This window comes from Tachysurus fulvidraco, chromosome 2 (assembly GCF_022655615.1).
Source record: "Tachysurus fulvidraco isolate hzauxx_2018 chromosome 2, HZAU_PFXX_2.0, whole genome shotgun sequence".
NCBI classification, from domain to species: Eukaryota; Metazoa; Chordata; class Actinopteri; order Siluriformes; family Bagridae; genus Tachysurus; species Tachysurus fulvidraco.
The window spans coordinates 43,422,665-43,448,651 of record NC_062519.1 but is presented as its reverse complement, the minus strand read 5'-3'; the positions used below and the strand labels follow the sequence as shown (position 1 = coordinate 43,448,651).

Genomic DNA, 25,987 nt, shown 5'->3' with positions numbered 1-25,987 from the left:
GCTGTAGATGACGGAGGTAAGACGTGTACACGGCTGTAGATGACGGAGGTAAGACACGTGTACACGGCTGTAGATGACGGAGGTAAGACACGTGTACACGGCTGTAGATGACGGAGGTAAGACACGTGTACACGGCTGTAGATGACGGAGGTAAGACGTGTACACGGCTGTAGATGACGGAGGTAAGACGTGTACACGGCTGTAGATGACGGAGGTAAGACGTGTACACGGCTGTAGATGACGGAGGTAAGACACGTGTACACGGCTGTAGATGACGGAGGTAAGACGTGTACACGGCTGTAGATGACGGAGGTAAGACGTGTACACGGCTGTAGATGACGGAGGTAAGACGTGTACACGGCTGTAGATGACGGAGGTAAGACGTGTACACGGCTGTAGATGACGGAGGTAAGACACGTGTACACGGCTGTAGATGACGGAGGTAAGACGTGTACACGGCTGTAGATGACGGAGGTAAGACACGTGTACACGGCTGTAGATGACGGAGGTAAGACACGTGTACACGGCTGTAGATGACGGAGGTAAGACGTGTACACGGCTGTAGATGACGGAGGTAAGACGTGTACACGGCTGTAGATGACGGAGGTAAGACACGTGTACACGGCTGTAGATGACGGAGGTAAGACACGTGTACACGGCTGTAGATGACGGAGGTAAGACACGTGTACACGGCTGTAGATGACGGAGGTAAGACACGTGTACACGGCTGTAGATGACGGAGGTAAGACGTGTACACGGCTGTAGATGACGGAGGTAAGACGTGTACACGGCTGTAGATGACGGAGGTAAGACACGTGTACACGGCTGTAGATGACGGAGGTAAGACGTGTACACGGCTGTAGATGACGGAGGTAAGACACGTGTACACGGCTGTAGATGAGAGAAAAACACACTAAACATTTCAGGTTTCTGTTTCAGATGCTGAGTGAAAACTTTCCCACTTCTAAAACCTTTCTGTCCAGAAAATCCTAAAATGTAGATGAAAATGAGAAAAAGGGAAAAAATCAAAGTTATGCTGAAAGCTGAGAACATTTTAGTGAATATTTTAATCAGTGTGTGATCTACAGAAACTCTCTCCCTCCTGCACCGTACCAGAGGAAGAAAACGAGCTGCAGTCTAATTGCCGGAGAACGTGACGCAAAACGTTTCCATGGCTACAGAGTTTTGGAGGAGTTGCTCGAGCATTTCCTCATCTGTTTGCACTCAGAGCAGCAGCCTGACAGCAAGTGTGTAACACACACAGGGTTTACACACACACACACACACACACAGCGTTTACACACACACACACACACACACAGCGTTTACACACACACACACACACACACAGCGTTTACACACACACACACAGCGTTCACACACACACACACAGCGTTTACACACACACACACAGGGTTTACACACACACACACACACAGGGTTTACACACACACACACACACACACACACACACACACAGCGTTTACACACACACACACACACACAGCGTTTACACACACACACACACACACAGCGTTTACACACACACACAGCGTTTACACACACACACAGCGTTTACACACACACACAGCGTTTACACACACACACAGCGTTTACACACACACACACACACAGCGTTTACACACACACACACACACACACACACACACACACACACAGCGTTTACACACACACACACACACACAGCGTTTACACACACACACACACACACACACACACACACACACACACAGCGTTTACACACACACACAGCGTTTACACACACACACAGCGTTTACACACACACACAGCGTTTACACACACACACAGCGTTTACACACACACACAGCGTTTACACACACACACAGCGTTTACACACACACACAGCGTTTACACACACACACAGCGTTTACACACACACACAGCGTTTACACACACACACACACACAGCGTTTACACACACACACACACACAGCGTTTACACACACACACACAGCGTTTACACACACACACAGCGTTTACACACACACACACACACACACAGCGTTTACACACACACACACACACACAGCGTTTACACACACACACACACACAGCGTTTACACACACACACACACAGCGTTTACACACACACACACACAGCGTTTACACACACACACACACAGCGTTTACACACACACACACACAGCGTTTACACACACACACACACACAGCGTTTACACACACACACACACAGCGCGTTTACACACACACACACACAGCGCGTTTACACACACACACACAGCGCGTTTACACACACACACACAGCGCGTTTACACACACACACAGCGCGTTTACACACACACACACAGCGTTTACACACACACACACAGCGTTTACACACACACACACAGCGTTTACACACACACACAGCGTTTACACACACACACAGCGTTTACACACACACACAGCGTTTACACACACACACAGCGTTTACACACACACAGCGTTTACACACACACACAGCGTTTACACACACACACAGCGTTTACACACACACACAGCGTTTACACACACACAGCGTTTACACACACACACACAGGGTTTACACACACACACACACACACACACACACACACACACACACACAGGGTTTACACACACACACACAGGGTTTACACACACACACAGGGTTTACACACACACACAGGGTTTACACACACACACAGGGTTTACACACACACACAGGGTTTACACACACACACAGGGTTTACACACACACAGGGTTTACACACACACAGGGTTTACACACACACAGGGTTTACACACACACAGGGTTTACACACACACAGGGTTTACACACACACAGGGTTTACACACACACACAGGGTTTACACACACACAGCGTTTACACACACACAGCGTTTACACACACACACAGGGTTTACACACACACACAGGGTTTACACACACACAGGGTTTACACACACACAGCGTTTACACACACACACAGGGTTTACACACACACACAGGGTTTACACACACAGGCCATCGACTCTTACGGTGATTTCACAGTGAATTCAAGTAAATTTAATAGAATGTCAAAAAGTTTCTACATTCACACGAACTGTTCGTTCTGATCCTTTCTGACCAGTAGAACAGCACCGTCACTCCACTCGTGTGTGTTCACTACATCACCACACAAACTGACCCAATAACTCAACACACAGACACTGTTACTGCACTTACTACAGGTTACCATGGCAACACACACCACTATATTAATTTTTGAATATGAATATATATATATTTTTTTTAGAAACTATTTTTGTTGATTGACCAAAAGAAGATAAAATATTTGGCCATTTTGTCTGAAGCGTTATCTGATATTAATTTCTTGTTTATAGAACTGACGTATAAAGTTGACATGACCATCACTGCTGCTGTACTGACTGTCAGCACCGTCGTGATTACCTGGGATTGATTACCTGCGTCCTCGTGACTAGAGCCGAGTCCCAGCAGTGCTGATGTTCAGTACAACAACAATCCTGCTTGTGTGATAATCAGATATTAAGCCTTTACACACACACACACACACACACACACACACACACACACACACACACACACACACACACACACACACACACACACACACACATTATTCTGACACTATAACAAAAAATAAAAGATTGTCTGCCACACGACTACACTTTCTCTGCAAGCATCTAAAAAATTATATTTTGATGACAGACCTGACGTCGTCACTGAGTCGGCCAGAAAGTAAAATCCCTTTTCTACAGTCACTCTGGTGTACGTCACCACACGGTGACGTCAATGTTACATCATTCCACGTGTTCATGCAGCCAGAGAACGTGACAGCTGAGACACACACACACACACACACACACACACACACACACACACTCGAATGCACCCATCTGTGTCTCTAAGAACACTTTAGATATCAAACTTAAAAGAACAGAATTAAATATGACAAAACTGACTTAATGCTAAAAATATAAAATCTCAAATCTAGATATTTTTAGCATTTTTATTTCTGTATTTCTGTAAAGTCTACAGTTAAAAGAGAGATACAAATAAATGTAATTAAATATGACAATTCAGGAAGACTTGCACATTGTGAAAAATGTTCATAATGTTGGTAATAATTTAGCAGTAATGTATATTTAATTTATAGATAATATTTTCAGAAAATAAAATTTTCAGAAATAAACAACAAAAAAGAAAATTGAAGTGTTTTTTACTCTGTGTGTGTGTGTGTGTGTGTGTGTGTGTGTGTGTGTGTGTGTGTGTGTGTGTGTGTGTGTTCTGTACAGTGTGGTGAGAGCAGTACAGTGCTTTATGTCGTGTGATTGTGTAACACACACTGAGCTGAATGTTCACACTCACGGTCACACGGTCACATGAACTCATCACATCCTAAACCAATAAATCTCATCTTTTAAAAACTAAAACATTTGTTGTTTTTATTTGTCTTGTAAATTCCTTTTAAAGACCATTTGTGTGTGAACTCTAGAACTTATTCACATTAAAACTGTAGAACAAATCCGATTAAACCTTCCCGATTCTTACACTGCACTGAGATTGTGATGCTAAACACTCTCATGGTGATGTAGATCAGGGACAGTAAATAAAAGCAAAGTTTAATCAGATGTCACCTTTCATTAAGAAATATTTAGAACACATTTGTATGTAATTAACATATAATAGTCAGTGCAGCTGTTTAAATATTAATCAATCTAATAATTAGTGATCAAATATACTTTATGTTCAAGAATAAGCTTTTGCTGCAGTTTTAATAAAGAAAAATAAATAAATAAAAATGAACTTTTAAAGCCTAGCAACTTTGTTGTTTTTTCTCTATTTACATCTGAAATTTATTTTATTTAAAAAAAAAGAAACAAATGGGTTAAATGGGCTCAGGCCATGATGGACGAGAGACCCACTCATGCCCACTCATGCCCACTCATGCCCACCCATGCCCACCCATGCCCATAACAGGTACAACATACCAACTAAAATAGCTGATGGCTGAATTACAGATCTGCACAACAGCCTGGTTTCTCTCACACACACTCACCATCACAATCTCCGGCCATGAACACTTTAGAACACTGAACTCAGCTTCAAGAACAAATTCAAATGAACTTCTTCCCAAATGTTCTGCAGGTTTACAGCCAGCGTGAAGAATTCACAGTGAGATTAGTGTGTGACTCCAACATCACCATCACACCACTTAGTGTAAATACGTACACTATAAATACACAATGCTGTGGGGTTTAAATTATTAACAGGTAAAAAAAAAAAGTAGTAACTGTTCTTTTTCTTCCTTTTTTCAGACTTAAACATAATAAATGTGATATTTAAAAAGTAGCTCTATCTCTCGCTCTCTCACCCTCGCTCTCTCTCTCTCTCGCTTGCTCGCTCTCGCTCTCTCTCTCTCTCTCTCTCTCTCTCTCTCTCTCTCTCTCGCCCCAGTGTGTAAAAGCTTCATGTATAAACACGTAGTTACAGCTTTAGGACCTGTACAATAATTCCCCTTCACCATCCTCACAGCCTGCGTCCTGTTTGCTCTGAATACTCTTAAGTTTAATAGAGAAGTTTAAACAGAGATTAAGATCAGCTAAAGTCAGACTGTAGACTGCACATTAACTCAACAACAGGTACAATTTACAACTAAACAAACAGCACTCAGACGCACAAACCAAGGTCATGACACAGCAACGTGTTCGAGATATTCTCACTGTGAAGGAGAACTGAGACCGATTTCAGTCCAACATTAAAACAAACAAACAAACAAACAAATAAATGCACTAATTTATTATAAGGTTTCTACGCTAATCATGACCAGATTTCTGCAAACAAATTGTCAAAATCAAATAAAGTCTCTTATTTTCCAACTCAGTATTTATTCACTAAATTCTACTCTGTGTGATTTCACACCTTGTTTAAGAGAAGTTCTCAAAATCCTGAACAACAGAAAGATTCTACCATTAAATCCTATAACTACGGATCTGCCGTTAAAAGGCACAACGGTCAATTTGTGTCATTTAATACAACTATGAATGAGTTCTGGCCTTTTGTTATTTATTCTGTAGCCGCGCTCACAAGACCATTTTACTTCCTTATACATCAGTATGAGATGAAGTACTGTAACATTTATAGAGCTTGATTTTAATCACAAATGTCTCACAACCAAACGTCACATCATCTCAGAACCGAGGCATAAACAGCACGAGCTCAACTCAAATGTCACAGTGTCTGTGAGCAAATCCAGGCTGATTGAGTTCACAAATCGGTTTCATTTACTTTTAAACAATTCGCAATGAGTCAAAACCAAACCGCGGCAGAATATAAAGCAAAATACCAAAAAAATTCTGAACCATGTTACACTCAAACCTACTGATGATCAAACTGATCATATGAACAACACACACACACACACACACACACACACACACACACACACACACACACACAACACCCAGAGGGTCTCAGAACATAAAGATGTTTTAAATATCTGTGACGATGTCTGTAGCTATACGTCACATTACACTATCACAATAATTTCCTAATTATTTCAGTTTCAATTATTATATAAATAACTTCATCCTGAACGATGTTTCATGTTTCTGTAAAAAACACACTGTAGAATAAGTGAGAAAAACTTTCACAACCACATGCAGAAAAATGACTTCAAATTATTAGTTTGCGGCATTTTAACTGAAATCGTGAGCATCATATCAATAACGTATACAGTGTAGATGTAATGGCAGAAATCTACTGCAGTGACACGACATGATGCACAACGTACGTTTTTAAAAGGAAACAAATTTTTAGAAAGATGTTACGACGGCGTCCATGAGATTACAGACACAGAAATAACACTGAGCTGAATTATGTTTAAACTGAAACACACAAACAAACAGCTTCATGGGAACAAAGTTTATGATGGAAATGTTCTAGTGGTTGTGATAAAGGAGAGGATTTGTGAGAAACATGAGGAGTAAAATCTGAGAGACATGAGTGATAAAGTGCAGCAGTCCTTCATCAACCTGTCTGCACTTCCTCCTGGAGTTAAAGCTGCAGCCTTTGTTTTGTTTTTCACTTTATTCAAAGTTTAAGACACGTCACACGGAAAAGCAGCACAATACTGTCATCACTTCTAAACACCGCTGTGTGCAAAATCATGTAATGTACCTCAACACTAAACACAAGGAACAACAGTGCACACGCGCACACACACACACACACACATTATAACCCCACCAACCTTTACCCTCTGCCCCAATCTGTTCACCCTGCAGCTTGATTCGGATTTCACATCTTTATATTATACAGCAATGGAGACACAAACACATTTAATAAACTGCTTAAACTCACATCTCTCTCTCTCTCTCACACACACACACACACACACACACACACACACACACACACACACACATACACGAGACAAACTTTCATGATTTAAAATCTCACATCTGACACAAACTAGTCTAAATCTTATTGGTTTGTTCGAGAACTTTACTGAACATTATTATTTACTTGATAGTGAAGATTTAACAAGTCGGACACAGATTAAAGAGCCGCAGTTTCACGGGCAGTGTGTGTGTGTGTGTGTGTGTGTGTGTGTGTGTGTGTGTGTTACCTGCTCTCGGGAGATACACGGTAATGACGGCCTGCGCGGCATTTTCCAGCTGCCATAGTAGCTACTGGACGTTTCCCCGAGTGACACACAGCTCGATCTGCGCCTCGGCCTCACCACCGGCACGCGCTCCTCGGACGTCCGGCTGGCTGTTTCCCTCGGCGGATATGAGCGGTCGAACCCGAGGCCGAGCACTGAGCCTGTCACGGCGGCAGCGCACGCGATCAGCGGCCTGAGCCACGATGTCACGCAGCTCAGGCCGGTGTGTGCGAGCAGCCACGCGCCGCTGGCGAAGAGTAGTACGAGCACGCTGTGCCGGAGTTTTAGTGTCGGTAGCAGTGTGAGCAGGCCCACACAACCGAGCACGAACAGCAGGCGGCCCGCCGTGTGCACGTGATGTGAAACAGCAACGGAGTGTTCTTGCTCCCCGGATCCCCACTGCAGGAAGCGCAGCGCCGCGAAGTCCCCCAGGTAGCACGAGACCGGCAGGGCCACGAGCCAGCCGCGACTGCTCTCGCGCTTCCGCCGGCGCAGGTAGAAGGTAAGGAAGAAGTGCGCGCACCCGATACTGAACAACGGGCTCAGAGAACTCGCGACGTCCGACAGTAGAGCGCGCAACTCGACGCTTTGAAAGCGACGTGAAAGGAAGAAAGACGCCGCGAGCGCCGCGAAAGCTCCCGCGTAGGCGGCGGAGACGCGCGCAGCCCCCGAGGTGCCGGTGTCCGGGTCTCTGCACGAGCGGCATGCGCCAAGGAAAAGCCCCCGCGGAGGGTCCTGCTTAAGCGGCGTGACGCAGCTCTTCACATAGCCGTTCCTGAAGCTCTCTGCGCCTCCGTCGTGCCTCACTTTAACGTGCGGAACCTCTCCTTCCTCCCGCACAGCCATGTTTTCCCTCCTGCCGACAAAAAAAACAGCTCACGCTTTTTCCCGTCTCAAACTTTCATCCTACCGACCGACAGTTTCGCTACATAGCGGCGGACGCGCACCGGAACCGACTCAAACGCGCTCCTGCATTTTTTTTTCTCTCTCTCTACGGCAAAGGAAGAAAGAAGGTGAAGTGTTGTTGTTTTAGCACTGTTGTGCTCTGTAGCGCCGTCTAGAGGCGAAAATTCACAATGACCGACACAAACAACGAGCAGCGACGAGTCATGAATTCATGGCTGTGTCCGAATCTCCGGTTCACACGCAGTTCACTCAGTAGGCCACAGGAGCCACAGGAGCCACAGGAGCCACTCGATCCTGGCTGACGTACATCTGCACAGGCAGAGAAATTCATTCATAATGTTTTAGCAGAAACAGAAAGTTTCATTTATGCGCGTGCTTTTTATTGTGTATGTATTAATAATTATCACTGTTCCCCTGACAACAACACTATTACTAAATAACACAAGAAACATTAGTTATTTGCAATATGCTTAAATTTATGGAGTGAAAATAATAATGTACTGATGTTGAAATGTTGGTGTTAATGTAATGTTTAAATTATACAGTTTAACTTTCCCTTTTTGCCAGAAGTCACTAGAAGTAAGCTTTCTGATTACAGAGTAACTCTGGATGGTCTTTCTATTACATCATGTGCAGCAGTAAAAGACCTCGGTGTGATTATTGATACCGGTCTCTCATCTGAAGCTCACATAAATAATACCACAATGTTAGCCTTCTTTATCTCAGTAATACTATACAAATTGAATTTAAATAAATAAATGTAATGTACTGGTGACTTCTCCTATCCTCACATTCCTTTTCACTCCTTCTTTGTGCTGATGCCACTCCAAGTAGGATTTCATTAATAAGTCTCTAGGTGGTTCAAACCCCAAAGAGACAGACAGACAGACAGACAGACAGACAGACAGACAGACAGAGAGAGAGAGAGAGAGATCTGCAAACTTGAGCGACTTGTGAGGGTCTTAAGGAGACAACATCCTGACATCCCAGTTCACCAAACACTCTATAATCTAGAATATTAGGTATGCTTGTGATGATGTAATGATTAAGGACAATGTACCTTAAGTCAATTCAAGAAGCTTTTATTGTCATTTCAAGTATATATATCTGACACAGTACACAGTGAAATGAACACCGTTACTCCAGGACCATTAAGTAAGACAATACATAAAAGACATTGCACAAAAGCAGCGCCGACCAGTGTACATATTGTATATTCTACAGTACATGTGCAGAATAAACACTCAATATAATAGCAGCAGTTATATTAGGTATTGTGCAAAAGAACAATCGCCTGAAACGTGAAAGACAGAATGTGTAAAGAGCAAAAACGGTGTGCAGAACATCATGTAAACAGTTTGATATGGTGGCACTGTGTACAAGGATGTATATTGGAAGAGAGTGTATTTGGTGTTGGTCCAAACAGTTGAGCAGTTCAGTTGAGTTGTTGAGGAGTCTGACAGCTGAAAGAAATGTCCATGATAGAGGAAAGACAGACTGTAATGATCTCAACTGTCCTCACTATCCACTGCAGGGTCCTGTGTTCTGAGATGATGCAGTTCCCAAACCAGACAGTAATGCAGCTGCTCGCTCAGAATGATCTTAATGGTCCCTCTCTAGAACGTAGTCAGGATTGGGTTAGGAAGTTGGGCTTTCCTCAGACTTCGTAAGAAGTAGAGACGCTGGTGATGGAGCTGGTGTTGAGTGACCAGATGAAGTTCTCTGCTAGATGAACACCAAGAAATTTGGTGCACTTGACGATCTCTACAGAGGATCCATCGAAGTTGAGTGGTTGCTCTGCGCTCTCCTGAAGTCTTGCAGGTTTGAAAAAAGCCCAATTCTCACTTGCTGGAACCACTGACTCTGCCACACCTAAAATCCAGTTCAGTGAAGATGATGTGTGTCAGGTCTTCAAGAAGATCAAGAGAAGAAAGGCTCCAGCCCCAGACAGTGTTTCACCAGCCTGTCTGAAAACCCGTGCTGATCAACTGGCCCTCATCTTTACACGGATCTGCAACACGTCACTGGAGCTGTGTGAAGTCCCCTCATGCTTCAAAAGCTCCACCATCATCCCCGTCCCAAAGAAACCCAAAATTACTGGACTTAATGACTACAGACCTGTGGCTCTAACTTCTGTGGTCATGAAATCATTTGAAAGACTGGTTCTGGCTTATCTGAAGGACATTACTGGACCCTCTGCAGTTTGCCTACAGAGCAAACAGGTCTGACCAGGGACTTATGTGAGGATCCTGTTTGTGGACTTCAGCTCTGCCTTTAACACCATCATCCCATCACTCCTACAGCTCAAATTAACCCAGCTCTCCGTGCCCTCCTCTGTCTGTCAGTGGATCACCAGCTTTCTGACAGACAGGCAGCAGCTAGTGTGACTGGGTAAACTCAAATCTAGCACCCGCACCGTCAGCGCTGGTGCCCCCCAGGGCTGTGTTCTCACCCCACTGCTCTTCTCACTGTACACAAACCGTCATCCAGGACGGTGAGGAGTTTGCTTACAGACTGGAGGTTGAGCGGCTTGCTGTCTGGTGCAGTCTCAACAACCTGGAGCTGAACACGCTCAAGACAGTGGAGATGATTGTGGACTTCAGGAGAAACCCCCCTGCTCTCCCCCCACTCACCATCATGGACAGCATTGTCACAGCAGTGGAGTCATTCAGATTCCTGGGAACCACAATCTCCCAGGACCTGAAGTGGGACATTCACATTGACTCCATTGTGAAAAAGGCTCAGCAGAGGTTGTACTTCCTTCACCAGCTGAGGAAGTTCAACCTTCCACAGGATCTGCTGAAACAGTTCTACACTTCTACACTGAATCCATCCTCTGCACCTCAGTGACTGTTTGGTTCAGTTCAGCTACCAAATCTGACCTCAGGAGACTACAGAGGGAAGTCCGGACTGCTGAGGGAATCATTGGCACAAAACTCCCCACTCTCCAAGACCTGTACTTCTCCAGAGTGAGCAAAAGGGCAAAGAAAATCACTCTGGACCCCTCACATCCAGCACACTCACTCTGGACCCCTCACATCCAGCACACACACTCACTCTGGACCCCTCACATCCAGCACACACTCACTCTGGACCCCTCACATCCAGCACACTCACTCACTCTGGACCCCTCACATCCAGCACACACTCACTCTGGACCCCTCACATCCAGCACACTCACTCTGGACCCCTCACATCCAGCACACTCACTCACTCTGGACCCCTCACATCCAGCACGCACACTCACTCTGGACCCCTCACATCCAGCACACACACTCACTCTGGACCCCTCACATCCAGCACACTCACTCAGGACCCCTCACATCCAGCACACTCACTCACTCTGGACCCCTCACATCCAGCACACACACTCACTCTGGACCCCTCACATCCAGCAAACACTCACTCTGGACCCCTCACATCCAGCACACACACTCACTCTGGACCCCTCACATCCAGCACACACTCACTCTGGACCCCTCACATCCAGCACAGTCCCTCTGGACCCCTCACATCCAGCACACACACTCACTCTGGACCCCTCACATCCAGCACACTCCCTCAGGACCCCTCACATCCAGCACACTCCCTCTGGACCCCTCACATCCAGCACACTCCCTCAGGACCCCTCACATCCAGCACACTCCCTCTGGACCCCTCACATCCAGCACACTCCCTCCGGACCCCTCACATCCAGCACACACACACTCACTCTGGACCCCTCACATTCAGCACACACACTCCCTCTGGACCCCTCACATTCAGCACACACACTCCCTCTGGACCCCTCACATCCAGCACACACACTCACTCTGGACCCCTCACATCCAGCACACTTCCTCTGGATCCCTCACATTCAGCACACACACTCACTCAGGACCCCTCACATCCAGCACACACTCACTCTGGACCCCTCACATCCAGCACACTCACTCACTCTGGACCCCTCACATCCAGCACACACTCACTCTGGACCCCTCACATCCAGCACACTCACTCTGGACCCCTCACATCCAGCACACTCACTCACTCTGGACCCCTCACATCCAGCACACACACTCACTCTGGACCCCTCACATCCAGCACACTCACTCAGGACCCCTCACATCCAGCACACTCACTCACTCTGGACCCCTCACATCCAGCACACACACTCACTCTGGACCCTTCACATCCAGCAAACACTCACTCTGGACCCCTCACATCCAGCACACACACTCACTCTGGACCCCTCACATCCAGCACACACTCACTCTGGACCCCTAACATCCAGCACAGTCCCTCTGGACCCCTCATATCCAGCACACACACTCACTCTGGACCCCTCACATCCAGCACACTCCCTCAGGACCCCTCACATCCAGCACACTCCCTCTGGACCCCTCACATCCAGCACACTCCCTCCGGACCCCTCACATCCAGCACACACACACTCACTCTGGACCCCTCACATTCAGCACACACACTCCCTCTGGACCCCTCACATTCAGCACACACACTCCCTCTGGACCCCTCACATCCAGCACACACACTCACTCTGGACCCCTCACATCCAGCACACTTCCTCTGGATCCCTCACATTCAGCACACACACTCACTCTGGACCCCTCACATCCAGCACACACACTCCCTCAGGACCCCTCACATCCAGCACACTCACTCTGGACCCCTCACATCCAGCACACTTCCTCTGGATCCCTCACATTCAGCACACACACTCACTCTGGACCCCTCACATCCAGCACACACACTCCCTCAGGACCCCTCACATCCAGCACACTCCCTCTGGACCCCTCACATCCAGCACACACACTCACTCTGGACCCCTCACATCCAGCACACACACTCACTCCGGACCCCTCACATCCAGCACGCTCACTCACTCTGGACCCCTCACATTCAGCACACACACTCACTCTGGACCCCTCACATCCAGCACACACACTCACTCCGGACCCCTCACATCCAGCACACACACTCACTGTTGCCCCTCTGGTCGATGCTACAGACCCCTGAGCACCAGAACAACCAGACACAAGAACAGTTTCTTCCCCCAGGCAATCCATCTGATGAACACTTAACATACACAGAACACACTACACTATTCTTACACATTATTTACTTACAACACACTATTTATATTTCAGTCGCACATTTCACACTTGTACATTTGTACATACATATTGTATATATTGTATGTCATTCTGTTACACTGTGGAGCTTCTGTCACTATAACACATTCCTGACATGTGAAAACAGACCTGGTGATAAAGATCTTTCTGATTCTGAGCATAGAGTAATTTAATTACAGTTTTAATTCAATATATTATATACAGCATTTGGCAGACACACTTACCCAGAATAGTTTAAATTTATACAGCTGAGCCATTGAGGGTTAAGGGCCTTGCTCAGGGGCCCAGCAGTGGCAGCTTGGTGGCCCTGGGATTCAAACTCACAACCTTCTAATCAGTAGCCCAACACCTTCACCACTGAGGCACCACAGCCACTTAGTAATTATTAACAATGCTCTCAGTGCAGCTGAGGTTTTATATACTATAGTGTAATATATTATTATACATATTATACTGCACTATATACCTAGTATCAGGTACAGCTCGGAATACGGCATCGCGTCTGTCTCCTGTCGCTTGCCGTAGTGTAGGCGTGGCCCGTTCGTTGTGGTTCCACGTCACTCTTCAGAATCCACACGGATACAGTCACAAAGCTGGTACAGAAACCTGACGGTAACTTCACAAATGTCTACTTTTATATGTTACTGTGATTATTAGCAGATTTCTAAATGGTATTTATTTAAATAACAAATAGCTGATTGACTGTTTCGGTGTGTTTACTTGGCCACGTAGACAGAGAGCAGATTCATACTAAATAGTACGGATGGAGCTGTGAGGTGGGACAGGAGCGTACTGTGTAGTAGTGTGTGTGTGTGTGTGTGTGTGTGTGTGTGTGTGTGTGTGTGTGTGTGTGTGTGTGTGTGTTAGTGTTAATGTTAGTACAGAGCTGTGAGGTGGGACAGGAGCGTACTGTGTAGTAGTGTGTGTGTGTGTGTGTGTGTGTGTGTGTGTGTGTGTGGACGGTGTTAGTGTGTGTGTGTGTGTGTTAGTGTTAATGTTAGTACAGAGCTGTGAGGTGGGACAGGAGCGTACTGTGTAGTAGTGTGTAGTAGTGTGTAGTAGTGTGTGTGTTTGTTAGTGTTAGTGTTAGTGTTAATGTTAGTACAGAGCTGTGAGGTGGGACAGGAGCGTACTGTGTAGTAGTGTGTGTGTGTGTGTGTGTGTGTGTGTGTGTGTGTGTGTGTGTGTGTTAGTTAGTGTTAATGTTAGTACAGAGCTGTGAGGTGGGACAGGAGCGTACTGTGTAGTAGTGTGTAGTAGTGTGTGTGTGTGTGTGTTAGTGTTAGTGTTAATGTTAGTACAGAGCTGTGAGGTGGGACAGGAGCGTACTGTGTAGTAGTGTTAGTATGTGTGTGTGTGTGTGTGTGTGTGTTAGTGTTAGTGTTAATGTTAGTACAGAGCTGTGAGGTGGGACAGGAGCGTACTGTGTAGTAGTGTTAGTATGGGTGTGTGTGTGTGTGTGGGGACGGTGTTAGCTAGCTAGCTACAGTTAGTGTTAGTACAGAGCTGTGAGGTGGCACAGGACCGAGCGTACTGTGTAATAGTGTTAGTGTTAATGTTAGTGTGTGTGTGGACGGTGTTAGCTAGTGTTAGTGTGTGGGGACGGTGTTAGCTAGTGTTAGGGTTAGTAGCATAGTGTTAGTGTGTGGGGACGGTGTTAGCTAGTGTTAGTAGCATAGTGTTAATGTTAACGTTAGTGTGTGGGGACGGTGTTAGCTAACTAGCTGTTTATTTACAGTTGGTGTTAATGTTTTATAACGTGTTCAGGTTGTAGTTATTCACAGAGGAATGATGACTTTATGTACAGTTGTTTAACGAAACTTAGCATAGAACAGCTAACGTTAGCAAACTAGCTTAAAATCAACTAGCCGATCGTTTCCTACGTTATAATGTCCGTTAACGACGTTAATGTTCATGCTAATGATGATGTGTGAAGTGAGCTGTAATGTAATATGAGGATGTAGATAGATGTTAAGTGTCTTAGATAGATGTTGAGTGTCTACATCACCTTGACCTTTAACCCCACAATGTGAACTTTACACTTAAACATATCTGTAGAAATTAAATGTGCCTGAATTGTGCAGGTTTACAGCCACATACATCAGTTACAGAATCATCTTGTGTTCATGATGTTAAGCAGAAAGTCCTCCAGATGTTTCTGCACCATTTCTCTGGTGTTCCATTTAATTGTATCACTAGACCGGTTGGTGTGTGGGTGGGTGTGAGGGGGGGGGTGTCCTCAGTGGGGCTCTTTCTTTACGATTGACAGATTTGTGTTTTTTCTCTTTCAGTAAATCGCTAACCATTTCAGACCGGTGTCTGCTGAAGGGCCGAGGATCTGCACCATGACCGCCGCAGAGAACGTGTGTTACACCCTGATCAATGTGTCCAGTGACTCAGAGCCTCCATCAGAAGTCAGCCTTAAAGCTGATTTAGGTATAAAATCTATCTCGGGTTCTAAAGTGTCAGTGCTGAAGAACCGTGTTTAACATCTCTACATTCTGTGTGTTAACAGAAAAGGGGGAGATCAAAGCCAAGACTGAGGCACTGAAGAAAGTTATCATCATGATCCTGAATGGCGAGAAGCTGCCTGGTCTGCTGATGACCATCATCCGCTTTGTGCTTCCTCTTCAGGACCACACCATTAAAAAACTTCTCCTGGTCTTCTGGGAGATTGTACCCAAAACCACTCCTGATGGAAAACTTCTCCAGGAGATGATCCTGGTCTGTGATGCCTACAGGAAGGTACGAGGCCTCACAATACAGAACTCTCTTGTTATTAGTAAAAAAAGTGCTGCAGGTTCATTCACTGTATGGATTTGTTTGATTCAGGACCTTCAGCATCCTAACGAGTTTATCCGCGGCTCCACACTGCGCTTCCTGTGTAAGCTGAAAGAGGCGGAGCTTCTGGAGCCGTTGATGCCAGCCATTCGCGCCTGTCTGGAACATCGCCACAGCTACGTACGCCGCAACGCCGTCCTCGCCATCTACACCATCTACAGGTCTGTCTGTGTTTACAAAGGGAAATGTTTATAAAAATGTTATTCCACAATGCATCATAAATGTTTCTGTTAACTTTTAAAGTTAAAGTTGTAAAGTGTTCGTATTTTTAGTTTTAATAATTGTAGGTTTGAAGGCAGTTTAAAAGTCCGAGTTTTTGTGTCTGATTTTTGTTGTTGATATTTTACACAATTCAGTTGTCTTTTATTCATTGTTTTGCACCAATGAAAATGAATCTTAGTGTGTTTATACCTGTGTGTGTGTGTTTATACCTGTGTGTGTGTGTTTATACCTGTGTGTGTGTTTATACCTGTGTGTGTGTTTATACCTGTGTGTGTGTTTATACCTGTGTGTGTGTTTATACCTGGGTGTGTGTTTATACCTGTGTGTGTGTGTGTGTGTGTGTGTGTTTATACCTGTGGGTGGGTGTGGGTTTATACCTGTGTGTGGGTGGGTGTGGGTTTATACCTGTGTGTGGGTGGGTGTGGGTTTATACCCCTGTGTGTGGGTGGGTGTGGGTTTATACCCCTGTGTGTGGGTGGGTGTGGGTTTATACCCCTGTGTGTGGGTGGGTGTGGGTTTATACCCCTGTGTGTGGGTGGGTGTGGGTTTATACCCCTGTGTGTGGGTGGGTGTGTGTGTGTGGGTTTATACCCCTGTGTGTGGGTGGGTGTGTGTGTGTGGGTTTATACCCCTGTGTGTGGGTGGGTGTGTGTGTGTGCGTTTATACCCGCGCTCTGCATTGCTGTTGTTTTTGGGTGTTTCTCATCTCATGTTCTTTCTTTCTTTTTTTAGGAATTTTGAACATTTAATCCCTGATGCTCCAGAACTGATCCACGACTTTCTGGTGAATGAAAAAGATGCGAGCTGTAAAAGAAACGCCTTCATGATGCTGATCCACGCTGATCAGGTAAACCAGAAGCAGCAAATCTATTACACTGTTTATAAATATTAATGATATTTTCCTGCAGTTTTTTATAAGTATTTTTGTTCTGTAATTTCTGTCAACAATTTATAATGAAACTCATCATTAATAACAGAATGGTTCAAATTAATTTTATTTGACAAATACTAAGAAGAAACGGAGTGTAAGGATGAATGGTTTCCAGAGTTTCACGCAGAAAATTTGTTAGTTGAGGGGGTGGGGGTGGGGGCGTTTTTTTTTTTTTTTTTTTTTTTGCTATTTTAATACATTTTTATTTTTCGTATCATCTCAGTGACTCCAATGTAAACATTTCTAATAGTCTCTAATAATTTTAACAACAATTTCATTGATTTTTATTTAGTACATTATTATTATTAAGCTTTTACTCATTTGTTGTTGTATAAAAATGTTTGACTGATTTCAGGACCGAGCTCTGGATTATCTCAGCACGTGTATTGATCAGGTTCACACATTCGGAGACATTCTTCAGCTGGTGATCGTTGAACTGATCTACAAGGTGATTTTAAACGGTTTATACTCCATGTGGCAGAATTCATCAGCAGTGCAGTAATTGTTAAAAGCGCTATACAAATAAAGTGAATTAAACTTCGTCACATATATATAAGTTTTATTGCTAGTTACTAAGAGATGAGGTTTAAAAAAAAAAAAGCTAGAGCCTTTATTTAATAATGCTTATAGTGCATTTTATTTACATCACTGAATTTGTAAACAGTTTAATTCCACATCAGATAACCAGATGTTCCAGATGTGTTTAACACTTTTAATGACATTGCTGCTAATAAATAGTTGGTGTGGCTTTAAAGAATCCATACATCATTACTTATTAAACTCTTCATGCTAGATACACAATTTATTGTAATGTTTTTTACTCAGGTTGTTGCTCTTGCACACACATGATGCTGGAATTGCTGTTTTTTTATGTTATACTTTTTATACTGTTTCATTTTTCTGGGACATGAGGTGACATTTTTTGGGTCTACCAGTTTTTTTGCCCCATAACTCTGACAGGCATTTTAAATTTCTTAAAAGATCTTTACTGCGTCCAACCTCAGCAGCGATGGCACGTTGTGAGAGCCCTTTCTTGTGCAACAATCTGTTCAAAAACAGAAAGCCTTTTTGCTTTTGCCCTCAGAAGATGATGACAGTGTGAAGGACAATGCACAGATTTTTACTTTTAAAATTAAGCCGTTGTCTTAAAGGTGCGGTCTCCGTTGTTTGAAAGCCAATGTTGACATATAAAATCACCTAAACAAACACGCCCCTAACCCAAACGGGTCCCACCCCTGTATCGATAGCTCCGCCCACACATACGTACGTAACCCGGGCGACTAACAGAAAGAAACGTGTCTTTATCATAGCTGAAGGGAAGAACAATACGATTGTAGATAAACAAACAAGCAAAAATGCCACACAAGCATAATGATGTAAAGGACAAAGGCATATATTAGTTCTGTGTAACAAAGCAAAACCAACGTTACTCACCTATCGAGAAGGAAAAAAGCGCCTCGGCGTCTTAAGTAAAGTCGGCCACATATTCACAGGTCGGAGTTTCCCGAGTCGATAACTCCTGAGCTAAACGCTGTTACTCTGTTACTACACTTAGCTCAGGAGTTATTGACTCGGGAAACTCCAACCTGTGAATATGTGGCCAACTTCCTGCTCCTTCAGTTCTCTCCAGCGCTGGAAAGCTGATCCTATATTAACACGTCCTACTTCTTGTCCTTATCGTAAGTCTTTCTTCTCTTTCTTTCTTTGTTTTTATCCTCCATGTCGATGTTAAAACCGCTTTCTGCTAACGTCACACACGCGCACTGAACACTCTCTCCGCCCATATCAACAAGCCACGCCCCTTTCTGCTCATTGGCTACACGTTTGTTTTGTTTTTTGTTTAGTTTGTCGTCCCGACTCAGTTTTCTGCAGCAGTTCTCAAACATCGGAGACCGCACCTTTAAAGCTTTTAAATGCACCTCACCTACAAATGACCTACTCTCTCTTCTTTTGGCATTTTGAAGAAGTTCTTACAACCTGGTTATGATCCACCAGCGTGAAGTGGGAATACATGTAATATTTCCCCTGGTCTTACGATTTTGTTCAGGAGTGTGTGTGTCCCACTGTACAGCCCTGATAGGAGTGTGTTGTCATGTCTGGTTACACAGTTGACCATGCAGTACACAGTTACAGTTTTTTCTAAATGTAGGGATTAATATACACATTCTATCAGAGTTTATGTATATTTCTGTTAAGCTCTGAACATGTGTGTGTAGGTGTGCCATGCTAACCCTTCAGAGCGAGCGCGCTTCATCCGCTGCATCTACAACCTGCTGCAGTCGTCCAGTCCTGCTGTGAAATATGAAGCTGCTGGAACTCTGGTCACTCTGTCCAGTGCGCCGACTGCCATCAAGGTCCGGACCCTCACTATTCTATATCACAGCGATTATGTATTAATATCTATGGCTGGGTAAGTAATTAACACTAATGTAACTGTGTGTGTGTTCAGGCTGCAGCTCAGTGTTATATCGACCTGATCATTAAGGAGAGTGATAATAACGTGAAGCTGATCGTACTGGATCGCCTCATCGAGCTGAAGGAGCATCCTACTCATGAGCGTGTGCTGCAGGTACACATTCATATATGATATTCACAAGCATACAGTGGTTATAAAGAGGTCATAAATAAACTAAACAGACTAGTAGACAGTCTTGTGTTGCTAATCGCTCCACGCTAACAGTACGGTTCTGTTCTGATCCGAGGACCTGGTGATGGACATACTAAGGGTTCTGACCACTCCTGACCTGGAGGTGCGCAAGAAGACGCTGCAGCTGGCGCTGGACCTGGTGTCGTCTCGTAACGTGGAGGAGGTGTGTGCGTGTGTGTGTGTGTGTGTGTGTTAATGTGTTAACGCTGAACCGTTTCAGTGTTAATCAGTGTAATAATGTGTGTTCTCTTTCAAAATAGAAAAGAATGGAGCTTAAAAAAAAAACAGATTACATGTGGCCTGAGGATGGAAAAGGGGATTATTCTAAATAATATGTCATAATTTAAATAATAAAAAAAAATCTGCATTCAGTCAGAGAAAATCTCCTAAAATTCTCACAAGAGTTTCCCACATGAGTGTGACAGGAGACAGGAGTGTTTTTCTCACTCAGGATTAAATCCACACAAACATCTGCTCAGGATCTGACGGTTAAACACAGACGACAGCTAGCGATTTTATTTATTCATTTATTTATGTTTTGCACAGCTGGTAATTGTGCTAAAGAAGGAAGTGATAAAGACCAACAACGTGACTGAACAAGAGGACACTGATAAATACCGGCAGCTGTTGGTGAGAACTCTCCACTCCTGCAGTGTTCGCTTCCCTGACATGGCTGCTAACGTCATCCCTGTGGTGAGTGTCGGAAAACACAGCAAACAAAACCAGCATAACATAAATCAACTCTCTGATCAGTTTATACCTGTCACAGCAGCACAAAGCATCAGATCCCGTGGGTTCAGTTAGTGTGCAGGTTTACAGGGGTTCAGTTTAAAGCGGACCGTGTGTTTTTTTTTGTGCACACTTTTAAAGGTTATGAAAATATATATTAAACTTCTTTGGTAAATAAGGTTTATTTCTAAAAAATAAACAAAATGACAATTTTTTATTAACAAATATAAATAAATAGTAAGGAGGTGTTTTACAGACCGTAGTAAAAGACCCTTGGTAATGAACCGGTAACTCCTGCTGCAGTACCGCTCCGGACCACCAGGGGTAACAACAGGCGAGCTTTAAATCCTCTCTGACATTTCATCATCACTATAACAAGAAAATACAGAATAAAAGAAGAATTAACAGGCCCCACTTTTCGGATTTATTGCATTTATTGCATCTAAAATTACATTTTTTTTTTTTTTAAAGTATAAGAGCAAAGAGTAGAGCAAAAAATAATATTCAAAATAATATTCAAAATGCTATAAATGGGCAAATATGCATGGGCCTTCTGTTTTACTGCCTTTTGTAGTAAAAAACATTACAATAAATTGTTGTGTATCTAGCATGAAGAGTTTAATAAGTAATGATGTATGGATTCTTTAAAGCCACACCAACTATTTATTAGCAGCAATGTCATTAAAAGTGTTAAACACATCTGGAACATCTGGTTATCTGATGTGGAATTAAACTGTTTACAAATTCAGTGATGTAAATAAAATGCACTATAAGCATTATTAAATAAAGGCTCTAGCTTTTTTTTTAAACCTCATCTCTTAGCAACTAGCAATAAAACTTATATATATGCGACGAAGTTTAATTCACTTTATTTGTATAGCGCTTTTAACAATTTCCTTTTGTCTCAAAGCAGAGAATAAAGTATAAAGTAACAAACTGCATAATGATGCTTTGCTTTAGTTCAGAAGCATTGTGTGTGTGCGTGTGCGTGTGTGTGTGTGTGTGTGTGTGTGTGTGTGTGTGTACGTAGCTGATGGAGTTCCTCAGTGACACTAACGAAGCAGCTGCTGCTGATGTTCTGGAGTTTGTGCGTGAAGCGATACAGAGGTTCGAGTCTCTCAGGCCGCTCATCATAGAGAAAATGCTGGAAGTTTTTCATGCCATTAAAACAGTCAAGTAAGTTTACAGAGTATTACTGACTACACAATGGACACCACCCACCCATACACACCCACCCACCAACACCCCCAAAAGAAGAAGAACAAGGGGAAAAAAACACAGGATGCGATCAGTGCTTTTCTGAGAATAACTTTAAATACACTGACAGGTTTGTGATAACGTGTTAATATTCTCACACACACAGATATTAAGGGTTAATATTCGTCTCCTCTTTACAGTCTGTTCTCAACACAGAGTGGCAGAATGCTGACGATCACATTATACACACCCTCATACGTCACAGTTAACCTTCTGTAGGCTTATTATCTGCCGTGTTCCTGACCAGTGACCATGTAAGTGTGTGTGTGTGTGTGTGTGTGTGTGTGTGTGTGTGTGTGTGTACAGGATTTACAGAGGAGCGCTGTGGATTCTAGGAGAGTACTGCAGCACCAAAGATGACATTCAGAGTGTCATGACTGAAGTGCGCCGATCACTTGGAGAGGTAAAATCTCCACGTGTAGACATTAAAATAACTTCTTATACAACAGCTCCACCAACTACACATTATACTGTGTGTGTGTGTGTGTGTGTGTTGGGGTCTGTAGATCCCCATAGTGGAGAATGAGATAAAGAAGGAGGCGGGGGAGCTGAAGGTGGAGGAGGAGGTGAGCACAGCTCCTGTGCAAAAGCTAGTCACTGAGATGGGAACGTACGCCACTCAGAGCGCTCTCAGCTCTAACAGACCCTCAAAGAAGGAAGAGGACAGGTTTGTGAAGCGACTGCTGTTCATGATGCATTAAAGGCATAACACACTCACAAAGTGTTGTCACGCATGTGGTAGTCTAATGGTTAAGGTGTTGGGCTACCAATTGGAAGGTTACGAGTTCAATCCCAGGTCCCCCAAGCTGCCACTGTTGGGCCCCTGAGCAAGGCCCTTAACCCTCGATTGCTCAGTTGTATAAAAATGAGATAACGTAAGCCGCTCTGGGTATAAGAGCGTAAATGTAAATGTTGTCTATCCTCTTCAGCTTCAGCTCACAGATTGTCACGATCCTGAATGATCACAAGCTTCAGACCCCATTTATTTAGTTCAATCTGACATTGTGTTTTTTTTAATGTTCACCAGTCTGCATTTTCACTGTGAAGTCATTTAAACAGCATTAAATATTATAATATCAGAGATATACTACATCTGTCCTTACCCCAGAGCTAAGGGAGGATGTACGCAGTGTGTTGCTTGTTGTCTTTTACTCATTTTGGCTCTCGTTATCTTTGGAGTTTAATGTTGTTCACAGAAGCTAATAGAATGAACAGATTGACTTTTGGAAATCTAATTTAACATTTTATTGTTTCTAAATAATTCGTAACTGCATCACATCAAGTACGTGAGATGAAGTCATTTGGTCCGATCATCCTGAGCGACTCGGATGTGATGGTTAAAGCTTTGTGTTATGATGTTTTTCCTTATCTAGACCACCACTGAGGGGCTTCCTGTTGGACGGCGATTTCTACGTCGCAGCGTCTCTTGCCACCACACTGACTAAAATTGCGCTGCGCTACATTACCATTGTTACAGACAAGAAGAAACAAAACGTAATAATTCTCACCTGTTATACACCTCTTTTTTATTTTTACTGACATTAAACATATTTATTAAATATATATTTGCTTCTGTATTTATCTTTTTGTCTCATGTTCAGTCATTTGTAGCTGAAGCCATGCTGATCATGGCCACTGTGCTGCACCTGGGGAAATCCTCACTGCCTAAGAAACCAATCACGGACGATGACGTGGAGCGACTCTCTCTGTGCTTAAAGGTTCTGGCTGAGTCGACTCACGAGTCTCTGATGAGTGACATCTTTAACAAGGAATGTCGCAGGTCTTTGTCTCACATGCTGACTGTACGGCTGGAGGAGGAGAAACTGTCTCAGAAGGTAAACACACACTTCTGTATCATTAACAGTTTCGCTTTATAAACAATTATTTTATCTTTTATGTTTCCTCTCTTGGGTGTTGTGTTTTTAGGTTGTCTGTCTTTTAATATTAATATGTTGTGTAAATTAATTATTATTTTAGTTTTTTTGCCCCATATTTAGTCATCACTCTGGCACAGAACTAGCTTGCAGAATGTATTAGAAAGAATTTATTCTGTCATTTGTCCCAGGCGTCTAACCCTGTAATTATGACGTGTCTCTGAGACGCGATTACACTCACATGCTTGTTTATATTTAATCCCACAGAAAGAATCAGAGAAGCGTAACGTGACCGTCCAGGCCGACGACCCCATCTCCTTCATGCAGCTCACAGCCAAGAATGAGACGAGCTCTAAAGAGGACCAGTTCCAGCTCAGTCTGCTGGCTGCTATGGGCAACACACAGAGGAAGGAAGTGTCTGACCCACTCGCATCCAAACTCAACAAGGTAGCATAGCATGTTAAATATATATAACATACATATAACGGGGGAAGTCGTGACCTAATGGTTAGAGAGTCTGACTCCTAACCATACGGTTGTGGGTTCGAGTCTCGGGCCGGCTATACCACGACTGAGGTGCCCTTGATCAAGGCACCGAACCCCCCCAACTGCTCCCCGGGGCTGCCCACTGCTCCATGTGTGTGTTCACGGCGTGTGTGTTCACTGCTGTGTGTGTGTGTGTGTGTGTGTTCACTGCTGTGTGTGTGTGTGTGTGTGTTCACTGCTGTGTGTGTGTGTGTTCACTGCTGTGTGTGTGTGTGTGTGTGTGTGTGTGTTCACTGCTGTGTGTGTGTGTGTTCACTGCTGTGTGTGTGTGTGTTCACTGCTGTGTGTGTGTGTGTTCACTGCTGTGTGTGTGTGTGTTCACTGCTGTGTGTGTGTGTGTTCACTGCTGTGTGTGTGTGTGTTCACTGCTGTGTGTGTGTGTTCACTGCTGTGTGTGTGTGTTCACTGCTGTGTGTGTGTGTTCACTGCTGTGTGTGTGTGTGTTCACTGCTGTGTGTGTGTGTGTTCACTGCTGTGTGTGTGTGTGTTCACTGCTGTGTGTGTGTGTGTTCACTGCTGTGTGTGTGTGTGTGTTCACTGCTGTGTGTGTGTGTGTGTTCACTGCTGTGTGTGTGTGTGTGTTCACTGCTGTGTGTGTGTGTGTGTGTTCACTGCTGTGTGTGTGTGTGTTCACTGCTCTGTGTGTGTGTGTGTTCACTGCTCTGTGTGTGTGTGTGTGTGTGTGTGTGTGTGCACTGCTGTGTGTGTGTGTGTGTGTGTGCACTGCTGTGTGTGTGTGTGCGTGTGTTCACTGCTGTGTGTGTGTGTGTTCACTGCTGTGTGTGTGTGTGTGTGTGTGTGTGTGTGTGTGTGTGTTCACTGCTGTGTGTGTGTGTGTGTGTGTGTGTTCACTGCTGTGTGTGTGTGTGTGTGTGTGTGTTCACTGCTGTGTGTGTGTGTGTGTGTGTGTGTGTTCACTGCTGTGTGTGTGTGTGTGTGTGTGTGTTCACTGCTGTGTGTGTGTGTGTGTGTGTGTTCACTGCTGTGTGTGTGTGTGTGTGTGTGTGTTCACTGCTGTGTGTGTGTGTGTGTGTGTGTTCACTGCTGTGTGTGTGTGTGTGTGTGTTCACTGCTGTGTGTGTGTGTGTGTGTGTGTTCACTGCTGTGTGTGTGTGTGTGTGTGTGTTCACTGCTGTGTGTGTGTGTGTGTGTGTGTTCACTGCTGTGTGTGTGTGTGTGTGTGTGTGTGTGTGTGTTCACTGCTGTGTGTGT

At 44.3% G+C, this 25,987-nt stretch overlaps 2 protein-coding genes across 5 annotated transcripts in view; one reads left to right on the top strand and one right to left on the bottom strand.

Moving 5' to 3' along the window:
• The window catches only part of pde3b (phosphodiesterase 3B), a 46,677-nt gene extending 37,799 nt beyond the window's left edge, over positions 1-8,878 (bottom strand). The window contains exon 1 of one of the 3 annotated variants that reach the window (XM_047805336.1): positions 7,655-8,878. In XM_047805336.1, coding sequence (XP_047661292.1) covers positions 7,655-8,536 — 882 coding nt within the window. In that variant the 5' untranslated portion in view covers positions 8,537-8,878. The remainder of the gene's footprint in view (positions 1-7,654) is intronic. The other 2 variants (XM_047805334.1, XM_027178145.2) reach the window with 2 other exon arrangements.
• A 5,315-nt stretch (positions 8,879-14,193) lies between these two features.
• copb1 (COPI coat complex subunit beta 1) overlaps positions 14,194-25,987 on the top strand; it is a 16,301-nt gene continuing 4,507 nt past the window's right edge. The window contains exons 1-16 of one of the 2 annotated variants that reach the window (XM_027178143.2): positions 14,194-14,340; positions 16,020-16,164; positions 16,244-16,473; positions 16,561-16,730; positions 17,524-17,638; positions 18,078-18,170; positions 19,939-20,076; positions 20,172-20,291; positions 20,425-20,532; positions 20,916-21,062; positions 22,129-22,274; positions 22,662-22,758; positions 22,862-23,022; positions 23,729-23,849; positions 23,957-24,190; positions 24,497-24,676. In XM_027178143.2, the coding sequence (XP_027033944.1) occupies positions 16,074-16,164; positions 16,244-16,473; positions 16,561-16,730; positions 17,524-17,638; positions 18,078-18,170; positions 19,939-20,076; positions 20,172-20,291; positions 20,425-20,532; positions 20,916-21,062; positions 22,129-22,274; positions 22,662-22,758; positions 22,862-23,022; positions 23,729-23,849; positions 23,957-24,190; positions 24,497-24,676 (2,151 nt within the window). In that variant the 5' untranslated portion in view covers positions 14,194-14,340; positions 16,020-16,073. Of the gene's footprint in view, positions 14,341-14,487; positions 14,505-16,019; positions 16,165-16,243; positions 16,474-16,560; positions 16,731-17,523; positions 17,639-18,077; positions 18,171-19,938; positions 20,077-20,171; positions 20,292-20,424; positions 20,533-20,915; positions 21,063-22,128; positions 22,275-22,661; positions 22,759-22,861; positions 23,023-23,728; positions 23,850-23,956; positions 24,191-24,496; positions 24,677-25,987 lie in introns of those variants that run through there. The other variant, XM_027178144.2, reaches the window with a different exon arrangement.